Genomic DNA, 10,374 nt, shown 5'->3' on the forward strand with positions numbered 1-10,374 from the left:
CTTCTTGTGGCTCCCAATGGCTCCCAGCTGCTCCAATTCATCTCGGCTGCTGCTCCCAGACCTTCCAGAGCGGCTCCCAGTTGCTTTCACTTCACCCCGGTGCTGCTCCCAGCCTTTCCTGTGTCTCGTGGTAGCTTCAGTTGCTCCCGGTTCACCCCAGGTGCCGTTCCCAGCCCTTCCTGTGTTCCTAGTGGCTTCCAGTGACTCCCAGTTCACCTCAGCTGCTCTCCAGCCTTCTCGTGGCTCCAGTGGCTCCAGTTGCTTCCACCTCACCCCAGCTGCTGCTCCCAGCCCTTCTCATTGCTCCCAGTCGCTCCCAGTTCACCCCAAGAGCCGCTCCGAGCCCCTTCCCGGTTTCCCGACGGCTCCCAGCCGCTTCCACTTCACCCCAGGAGCCTCTCTCAGCCCTTCCCGTGCTTTCCCGGTGGCTCCCAGTCTCCTCGACTTCACCCCAGCTGCTGCTCCCAGCCCTTCCCGACGGCTCCCAGTCGCTTCCACTTCACCCCAAGAGCCACTCCGAGCCCTTCCAGCCCTTCCCGACGGCTCCCAGTCGTTTCCACTTCACCCCAGGTGCTGCTCCCAGCCCTTCCCGACGGCTCCCAGTCGCTCCCAGTCCACCCCAGGAGCCATTCCCAGCCCTTCCCGTGCTTCCCGATGGCTCCCAGTCGCTTCTACTTCACCCCAGGAGCCATTCCCAGCCCTTCCCGTGCTTCCCGACGGCTCCCAGCCGCTTCCACTTCACCCCAGGAGCCTCTCTCAGCCCTTCCCGTGCTTCCCGGTGGCTCCCAGTCTCCTCGACTTCACCCCAGCTGCTGCTCCCAGCCCTTCCCGACGGCTCCCAGTCGCTTCCACTTCACCCCAAGAGCCACTCCGAGCCCTTCCAGCCCTTCCCGACGGCTCCCAGCCGCTTCCACTTCGCCCCAGCTGCTGCTCCCAGCCCTTCCCGACGGCTCCCAGTCGCTTCCACTTCACCCCAGGAGCCATTCCCAGCCCTTCCAGCCCTTCCCGACGGCTCCCAGTCGTTTCCACTTCACCCCAGCTGCTGCTCCCAGCCCTTCCCGGTGGCTCCCAGTCGTTTCCACTTCACCCCAGGAGCCTCTCCCGGCCCTTCCCGCAGCTCCCAGTCGCTCCCGGTTCACCCCGGAGCCTCCCCCAGGTGCGACTCACCTGCCCGGCAGCCCCGGCGCTGCCGCTGCCAGTGGGGCCGGGGGGGGGGGGGGGTGGCCCCCGGCACCGGCAGAAATTGTGGCCGCGGGTGACGCAGCCTCGGCCACCCCACCCCATCCACAAACTTCCTTCCCGCGGCCGCCCCGGCCACGCACCTCGGCTGACGCACGGCCCCACCGCGACACCTCCCACCCCCCCCCCCCGCCACGGGACAGGGGATTAAGGGGTGTCCGCCCCCCCCCCCCCCCCCCCTTCCAAACCCGCTGCAGGGGCGACAGGAGGGGGAACAGCCCCAATTTTGTGTCTTTTTTTTTTCCCCACTGAAAATTCTGTTGGTGGGCGCAGAGATCCGGCACCCCTCAAAAAAAAAAAAAAAAAACAAACAAAAAAAACCCCACAGCTCTGACACCCCCCCCCCCCCCCCAAAATAAACCCACACTTATACCTCCACACATCCCCCCAAAAAGGACCCCCAGCCCCGCCGCCTCCCCCGGCACAGAGCAGTAAATGGGGGCTGATGACACCTCTGGGGTGTCACAGCCTCTTGGGGGGCACCCCGACCCCCCCCGGGGGGGTGCTGGGGGGCCCCAGGGCATGGGGGGGGGCGGGGGGGGGGCGATGATGATGATGGGACAGATCCAGGGTGTGATGTCGGTGATGGGGAGAATCCAGGTCCTGTGTCCCCATGTCGTGTGTCCCCCCCATGTCCCCCCCCTCTGTCCCTATGTCCCCCCCCCCGCATCCCTGGTCTCCCCCCCCACCCCCCCCACTCCCAGGTTCCCAAAATGCCCCCACTTTCCCCCCCTGTAGCCCCAGATCCCCACTCCTGCACCCCAGAGCCCCCCCCCCAGCCCAGAACATTCTCAGGACCCGAGAGGGTCCCCAGAGCCCCCCCCCCCCCCATTCCTGAGTCCCCAAAACATCCTCAGTTTCCTCCCTGCACCCCCCCCACCTCAGTCCCCTCCCAGGACCCCCAGACCATCCCTCAGCCCCCTCTTGGGTCTCTGGGTCCCCGGGGTAGCCCCAATCCCCCCCCCCCGAACCCCAGATCCCCCCCCTCGTCCCCTGTCAGGTCCCTGGGACCTCCGAGCATCCCCCCCCAGTCCCCTTCTGCATCCCCGGACCCCCCCCCCCCCAAATGTCCCCAGTTTCCCTCCCTGGCACCCCCAGAACCCCCACTCCTCTCCCTCCATCCCCTCTTGGGTCTCTGGGTCCCTGACCCCCTCCCGGGATCCCTGAGCCCCCCCCCCCCCAAATCGCTGTGGGCAAACAGTCCCCCCTCAACTGATTTGGGACCCCCCGACCCATTTGGGCCCCCCCCCCATTTGGGGCCCCCCCGCTCAATTGGGAACCCCCCCCAGACCTATTTGGGACCCCCTCAGACCCATTTGGGCCCCCCCTCACGCATTTGGAGCCCCCCTGATCCATCTAGACCCCCCTCCCGACCCATTTGGGGCCCCCCTGACTCATTTGGGCCCCCCCTCCTGACTCATTTGGGACCCCTCCGACCCAATTGGGACCCCCCCGACCCATTTAGGGCCCCCTCAGACCCATTAGGGGCTCCCTTGATGCATTTGGGGCCCCCCTGATCCATCTAGACCCCCCCCCCGACACATTTGGGGCCCCCTCAGACCCAGTTGGGGCCCCCCTCCTGACTCATTTGGGGCCCCCTGACCCAATTGGGACCCCCCCCAACCCAATTGGGGCCCCTCAGACGCAATTGGGTCTCTCCCTCGACCCATTTAGGGCTCCCCCAGACCCATTTGGGACCCGCCCCCAACCCATTCAGGGCCACACAAGCCGCCGTCCCCACCAAAAAACTTTATTCGGCTGCGGCCATGGCAGCCGCTCCCCCCACTCTTAAAAAAAGACCGAAGTAGTAAAAAAAACACCCCCAAAAAGTACAAAAATAGACATATGGGAAGAATAAAACCGCCCGCGGCGGGGGGGGTTGGGGTGGGGTGGGGGCTGCGAGGGTTCTGGGCCCCTCTGCTGCTCCCCGGGGTTGGGGGGGGGGGGGGGGCGCGGGGGGGTCCCCGTTAATCCAGGGTGATGCCGACGGCGCCCAAAGCCTCCCCGACCCAGGCGGGGACCCGCTCCCGCGCCCCGTACATGGTGCCGAGGAACTCCCGGACGAATTCGGGGAAGCGCTGGGCCAGGATGCTCTCCCGGATGGAAGCCATCAGGTTCAGCTGAGGGGAGGGGGGGGGCGGAAAATTGGGGAAGGGTTAAAGAGGAGATTTGGGGGGGCCCCCCCCCCCTCCTCCTCCCCACACATCCCACCTGGTAGGCGATGTTGTGGACGGTGAGGTGGTGCAGGGCGGCCGTCTCGCTGCGGAGGAGGGCGTGCAGGTACGCGCGGCTGTGCCTGGGGGGGGTGAAGAAAATTAGGGGGGGGGGGTGTGTGTGTCACCCCCTCCCCCGCCCTCCAGCCTGCCCAGGCCCCCCCCCCCCCCCCCCCCAAACCCACCGCTGGCACGTGGGGCAGCCGCATTTCTCATCGATGGGGCGGAAATCTTTGGCGAATTGTTTGTTCTTCAGTTGCAGCGAACCCCAGGGGACCAGGGCTGAGCCGAAACGCTGCGGGGAAGGAAAAAAATGGGGGGGGGGGTGGGGGGGGTGGGAGGGGTGTGTCGGGGTGGGGGGGTCCTGTGTGCCCCCCCCCCCCCCCCCCCCCCCAAAGTCTCTTACCGCCGTCCGGGTGGGGAAGACGCAGTCGAACATGTCGCAGCCCAAAGCGACGCAGACCACCAGGTCGGTGGCGTAACTGCGGAGGGGAGCGGGGTCTGAGCACCCCCCCGCCTCTCTCCGTGTGCTCTGGGGGGGTGGGGGGAAGCGGTGACACCCCAACCCCCCCCCCCACCGGGGACCTACCCCACGCCCATCAGGTATCGGGGCTTGTCCCGGGGCAGGCGGTCGGTGCTGAGCTTCACCATCCTCCAGAAACGGTCCTTCTCCTCGCCCCCGCTCAGGCCCCCGATGGCAAAGCCGGGGACGTCCCGGCGGGTCATTTCTGGGGGGGGGGGATGGACACCAGACTGTGAGCACCCCCCAACCCCCCAGGGCCCGGCCGGGGGGGGGGCAGCGGGCGGGTGGGGGGTGTGTGGGGTACATGGGGAGTGAGAAGAAGATGGGAAATGAAGGCAAGATGGGGAGGAGGAGGAAGATGAGAAGTGGGGGGATGATGGGGAATGGGAGGAAGGTGAAGAGGGAGAGGAAGGTGGGGAGGGGGGAGGAGGATGGGGAATGGGAAGAGGATGAGGAGGATGGGGAATGGGAAGAGGATGAGGAGGGAGAGGAAGGAGGATGGGGAATGGGAAGAGGATGAGGAGGGAGAGGAAGGCGGGGAGGGGGGAGGAGGATGGGGAATGGGAAGAGGATGAGGAGGGAGAGGAAGGCGGGGAGGGGGGAGGAGGATGGGGAACAGGAAGAGGATGAGGAGGGAGAGGAAAGAGGATGGGGAATGGGAAGAGGATGAGGAGGGAGAGGAAGGAGGATGGGGAATGGGAAGAGGATGAGGAGGGAGAGGAAGGAGGATGGGGAATAGGAAGAGAATGAGGAGGGAGAGGAAGGCGGGGAGGAGGAGGAGGATGGGGAATGGGGGTCAGACAGGGAGTGGGGAGAGGATGAGGAGCGGGAAGAAGGTGGGAAGCCAGAGGAGGATGAAGAGCAGGTGGGGAATGGGAAGAGGCTGGGGAGCGGGAGGAAGGAGGGGAGGAGGAGGAGGAAGATGAGGAACAGGGGGCAGACAGGGAGCGGGAGGAAGAGGGAGGAGGATGAAGAGCGGGTGAGGAATGGGAAGAGGCTGGGGAGGAAAAGGAAGGCAGGGAGGGGGAGGAGGATGGGGAATGGGAAGAGGATGAGGAGGGAGAGGAAGGCGGGGAGGAGGATGAGGAGGGGGGAGGAAGGCGGGGGGGGGTGGGTCCATGGCCATGCTACCTTCCAGGCACTTGGTGCGCAGGGCCGGATCCAGCCCCCCCTGAATGATGGCGAAGAGTTTCTGCTGCTCGGGGCGGCGGTTGGCGGCGATGCAGCGGTCGAGCCAGCGGATGGACCTGGGGGGGGGTCGGGGGGTGGGTCAGAGCGGTGGTGGTGGGGGGTTTAGGGGGTCCGGGGGGGGCTTGGGGGGGTCCCAGACCTGTGCATGGCCTCCTCCACGCGCGGCCCCGTCGTGGTGCTGCTCACCACGTCGTCCAGCTGCATCACGATGTCGGCGCCTGCGGGGTGGGGGGTGAGGGGGGGGGGGGATGTCCTGGGATACCCCCCCCCCCCAACCCCCCAACACGTTTTTTGGGGGGGTTCACCCCCCCCCCAAGGCTCACCCAGGGCGTTCTGGATCTCGATGGATTTTTCGGGGCTGAGCAGGATCTCCTCGCCGCCGTAGGGGGAGCGGAAGCGGACCCCCTCCTCCGTCACCTCCGACAGCTCCACCAGCGAGACCATCTGGAAGCCCCCGCTGTCCTGGGGGGGGGGGGGGGTGTGGAACGGACAGACACACGGACGGACAGACGGACACGCGTTGGGGGGATCCCCATAATGGGGCTGGGGGACACACACCCCACAACCATGGGGGGGGGGGGGGGGGTGGATCGGGAGCCCTGGGGCTGTGGGGAGGGGGTCTGGGGAGCAGAGGGTCCCTGAGGGGGGTGTGTGTGTCCCTGAGGGTTCCCACCACCCAGGTGGGGGTCTGGGGGTGTTGTGTGTCCGTCCGTCCATCTGTCCATCATCCTCCCTGCCCCCCCCCCCCCCCCCAATTGGGGGTCCTGGGCCCCCCCCTCACCGTCAGCAGGTTGTGCGGCCAGTCCATGAAGCCGTGGAGGCCACCGGCGCGCTGCACCAGCTCCGGGCCCTGCGGCGGGTTTGGGGTCACATCGGGGGGGTCTTGGGGGGGCGGGGGGGTGGGCCCGATCCCTGCCTTGCCCAGGGGCATGGGGACTCCCCGGGGGCGGGGCTAACGCCGGGGGGCGGGGCCACCCCCGTCCTCGCTCCCATAGGCACAGGTGGTGGAAGCGCCACCGGGGCGTGACCACTGCGAGGGGGCGTGGTCATGCGGGGACTGGGGCGTGGCCACCTTAGAGCGGGTTCACATGGGGGCGTGGCCCCTCGCGAAGTTCCCTCCCAGGGGCGTGGCCATAGGGGAACTGGGGGCGTGGCCATCACAGGGCCGGGTAGTGTGGTCTCACATGGGGGCGTGGCCCCTCGCGAAGTTCCCTCCCAGGGGGCGTGGCTATCTCAGAGCCGGGCTGCATGGGCTCTCGGGGGGCGTGGCTGCGGGCGGGCCCGGTCGCGGGGGTCCCTCCCGTTCCCGTTCCCGTTCCATTCCCGGTCCCGGTCCCGTCCCCCCCAGCCGCGGCGGCGCTCACCGGCCGCGTGCCCAGGTGGTAGGTGTTGCCGAGGCAGATGCGGCAGCCGAGCGCGGCGAGCTGGGCCGCCGTGACGCCCTTGGCGGTGCCGCGGGTGCCCACGGGCATGAAGACGGGACAGGGGACGGGGCCGTGCGGCAGCCGCAGCTCGCCGGCCCGCGCCCGGCTCCGCCCGCACTCCGCCGCCACCCGCAGTAACGGCGCAGGGACTGGCCCCGCCGCCCTGGGCGCCGCCATCTTTCCCGCTTCTCCACGTGACCTGCGCTTCCGGCCGCCCCTAGTCCCCGCCGGAAGCGGCCGTCACCAGGGGCAACGCGGCCGCCATGTTGGGGCTTCGGCCTCCGCGCTGGGCCTCGGCGGGGGGGGGCACACGACGGCGGCTTCCTCGGGAGAGCCTTCCCCGCTCCCCCATGCCCTTCGGGGAGAGCCCCCTCCTTTACCCCTCCCCGTGACCCCCGGGAGAGCCCGTTCCCCTGCGCTCCTGCCCCTTGGGAGAGGCCCCTTCCCCAGCTCCCTATGTCCCCCAGGGAGAGCCTCCTCCTTTGTCTCCCTCGTCCTGGGGGGACCCCCCTCCCCTGGTCCCTAAGCCCCGCAGGGAGAGCCCCCTCCCTTGGTCCCTAAGCCCCCCAGGGGAAGCCCCCCCCTCCGCCTCCCTGCCTCAGTTTCCCCTCACACAACAGCTCCGACCATCCCCTCAGGATCCCCCGTGCCAGCTGCACCTGCCACTTCAGCCTCATCGTCAGGACCCTGAAAGCCCTGACCAGGTCTGAGCAGAGAAAACCTCCCCCCTTTACCCGTTAGCACCCCGTTTTTCCCCCTGGGGCAGGTCCTAGGGGGTGTTGAGGCCTGGCAGGGGCAGGAGCAGCAGCTCGGCCCCTCCTGTGCGGGAAGCCCGAGGTGGGGTAATAATCCCAGTTTTGATAGAAATGGCTGTTTCTGTCTTTCCAGACTCGGCAGTAATCAGCTCCCGGCGCGAGGGAGGCGAGCGTGCCAGCTCAGTGCGTGGGAACCCGCCGTCTAGAGGAGGTAACCTCCCCTGGGAAGGGAGAACCGTTCCCAAAACACAGATACGGCGCTCTGCAGGCGAGCTGGGTAGAGAATTTATGGCTGTGCTGCCGGTGGGGGGGGGGGGTGGGGGGTGTCCTCTGCCTTCCCAGTCAAACCATTTGCTGGGATGGGGACCCTTAATGGGAGAGGGGGAACAGGGGAGGGGAAGGGACGAGGGATGTGCCCTGAGCTGGCCTGTAGCCCTCAGCAGCATCCTGTTAGAAATTCCCTAAAACCAAATTAAAACAGCCTTTGGGAATGATCCAGAAAGCCCCGGCTCTGTCTCCCGTGGCGAGGAGGGCTGAGGTGAGGGCTGGGTGTGGAAACAGCCCCCCCCCAAAAATGGGGGGGGCTCAGCTGTGGCACCCCACGGGGCTGCTGTGGGCAGCTCTGCCGTGTCCCGGCCCCTCACCCCGGCAGCCGGTGAGTGATGAACTCATTACAGTGTTAACTGAGCCAGACGAGGGATGGGCTGTGATGGAGCAAATCCCCCCCAGAGCTGGGTTAGCAGAGCCTGGAGGATCCCAGCCTTCCTCCTCTGCTCTTCCCGCCTGAAACGCGGGGTTTTTATCTTGGAAATTGCGCTGGGAAATCTGGTAATAGATTCGCTGAGCGCAGGGAGGGATTTAATTACCCTTTTCCCCCCGCTGAGAGGAAGGGAAGCAGCCGCTAGCCTCTCTGCAGCCCCTCTCCTCCCTCTGCCAAGCCGGTGGCTTGGTGCTGCTGCGGGACGCTGGCCCCCTCCCCTCCTCGCCGCCGTCCCTCTCCCGCGGGGTGACTCGGCCATTTTGGGGCTGAATGGTTGAGTTTGGATTATGGTAATGCTGGCGGGTATGAAAAACCAGGAGCCTTGAGCAGGTTCCCCAGGGTGATGAGGACAGGAATCTCCCTGACCTGCTGCGGTTGTGCTGGGGTGGGGACAGTGAGGACAGACCGCCCCCCCCCCCCATTTTGGGGACTAGCTGTTTCTGGCACTCAGCTCCCCCCCCAGTGTGCGAAGGGGGGGGCTGGGGACCAGCGTTTCCTTGGGGTGCCCTGGTCACAGCTCGGCCTGTGCCCAAAACCAGCCGCGTCTTTTCCCAGCCAGCCCAAACTGGGAGCAGGGACATCTTTGGGAAACACCGTCCCGCCCGGGAGGCGGCTGCAGTTGGGTTTCGGAGCTCGGTCACCTGTGGAGACCCCAAAGAGCGGGGTTGTCGTGTCCCCCCCCCCCCATTCTTGTGACACCAGGACATTCTGGTGGTGCCAGCGAGCCCCGGGGCTGGAGGGGAGGCTCAGCACTGGACTGCGGTGAACGGACCAGTAACGATCCCAGTCTTTTCCTTCCCTTTCACAGTTGGAAGATGGATGCGGCGCATCCCGACCGGACCGAGCCCCCCACCCCGCCGCAGGAGCGACCGGACCGACGGACGGTGGATCGGCTGAGCCCGGAGCTCCGGATGGAGAAATACATCCTGCTGAGCATGGACGGGAAGCTGCTGGGACCGGAGCTGAGCCGGATCCGGAGCGGTAGGGAGCGTTTCCCCTGGGAAAAGCGGGGGGCTGGCCCCCCCGTTCACTCTCCTGGTCCACACTGGGAAGCTTTGCTCGCACCCCGCCTCCATCTGCGGGGTCCCTGTCACCCCTAAACCCAAGCGCTTCTCCCGTGGGGGAGCGACGCCGCCCTGGGGGGGTTTTTTGGGTGCCAAGGCTCCTGAAATGGCGGGGGGGCTGACGGCACCCTTCCCGCCCCTTGCCCTTTCCCCCCCCCCCCCCCCCCAAGAAATGGCACTGCCGCTGGAACGCCTGGACGCTGACCTGCCCCCCGACTTGCCCGCCGGCTACCTCTGCCGCCAGCGCCGCTCCCTGCCCACCTTCCCCCTGCCCCCCGGCCCCCAGACCCCCGCCGAGCTCAGGTAGGTGCCGCCGGTGTTGGGGGGGGGTGGGGGGTGGGGGGCTGCCCGCCAACGGCCTCCCCCACCGCAACCCACTCCCCCCCCCCCCGCCGATCTCTTCCAGGGGCAGCTCGGACCTCCTGTGCGCTGGCCGGTTCCCGGCGGGACTCAGTCAACTGGTCACCGGCATGCGGACCCCGGTCTCGCCGCGACGCCGGGGCACCGGTGACCGGCTGGGGGGGCGCGGGGCGGGGAGGGGGAGCCCCCCGCTCCCCGCCACGGGACGGGTCTCCCCCAGCGGGGCGAAGGTGTGAAATAAAGACCCACCCCCACACACACCCCACCCCAGGGCGAACGCCGTGACCGGGCTGTCGGTGCTGGGGGGGGGGGACGTCCCGGGGTTGGGGGGCGGGGCTGAGCCCCGGGGCTTCGCATCGGTGCTGCGCGGCTACTCGGGGGTCTACGGTCACCGGGCTGTGCCCGGGAGAAGGGGGGGGGGGGAAACGGACCAAAGCAGCCAATCGGCAGGTAGACATGCTTGATTGACAGTGAGCTGGCGAATCGCGGAAAGGTTTTTCTTCCCGGCCAGCTTCCCTCCCGATTTCCCCCACCGCCTGGGTTGGTCAGTCTGTTGGAGTGGCTGGCACACTGTCCAATGAGAGGGTGGGGAGAAGCGGCTGAACGCGTCGGTTTCTTTTCGGCCGCAGTCGCGTCTGCCAATGAAATGACAGGAGCCGTGTCGCCGGGCGGGAGCTGTGGCAGCACCGCCTCAGCTTGACAGGCCAGCTCCACCTCCCGTTGGCTGGTGGGGGTGAGCGGCGCGGTGGGCAGCCAATGGAACGGGAAGGGAGGAGGGGGGCGGCTTGCCGCGCCTGCCCTCCCTGCTGATTGACAGCCCGCCGTTCCTCTCCGCTCGTCTGGTT

At 67.6% G+C, this 10,374-nt stretch overlaps 1 protein-coding gene across 2 annotated transcripts; it reads right to left on the reverse strand.

Moving 5' to 3' along the window:
- Window positions 1-2,973: 2,973 nt before the first annotated feature.
- QTRT1 (queuine tRNA-ribosyltransferase catalytic subunit 1) lies at window positions 2,974-6,799 on the reverse strand. Of its 2 annotated transcripts, XM_042793401.1 has the most exons (10): window positions 6,531-6,799; window positions 5,948-6,016; window positions 5,490-5,628; window positions 5,306-5,384; window positions 5,107-5,222; window positions 4,042-4,180; window positions 3,859-3,934; window positions 3,638-3,747; window positions 3,451-3,535; window positions 2,974-3,359 (listed from the first exon to the last, which is right to left on the reverse strand). In XM_042793401.1, exons 1-10 carry the CDS (start codon window positions 6,765-6,767, stop codon window positions 3,207-3,209), a joined length of 1,203 nt encoding a protein of 400 aa, XP_042649335.1. In that variant the 5' UTR covers window positions 6,768-6,799; the 3' UTR covers window positions 2,974-3,206. The 2 variants fall into 2 exon arrangements, with proteins under 2 accessions (XP_042649335.1, XP_042649336.1); XM_042793402.1 differs by lacking the exon at window positions 5,948-6,016.
- Between the last annotated feature and the right edge of the window lie 3,575 nt (window positions 6,800-10,374).

The sequence above is a fragment of the Tyto alba genome, unplaced genomic scaffold, assembly GCF_018691265.1.
Source record: "Tyto alba isolate M040663 unplaced genomic scaffold, T.alba_DEE_v4.0 Super-Scaffold_2, whole genome shotgun sequence".
NCBI lineage: Eukaryota > Metazoa > Chordata > Aves > Strigiformes > Tytonidae > Tyto > Tyto alba.

Bases quoted from the DNA above. Each gene is read 5' to 3' on its own strand.
- QTRT1 (XM_042793401.1), bottom strand. From the start codon at position 6,767: ATGGCGGCGCCCAGGGCGGCGGGGCCAGTCCCTGCGCCGTTACTGCGG. The intron at 3,748-3,858 runs GTAAGAGACTTT...CCTTCCCCGCAG, and splicing joins TCTTCCCCACCCGGACGGCG to CGTTTCGGCTCAGCCCTGGT. The intron at 3,536-3,637 runs GTGGGTTTGGGG...CACCCCCCCCAG, and splicing joins GGCTGCCCCACGTGCCAGCG to GCACAGCCGCGCGTACCTGC.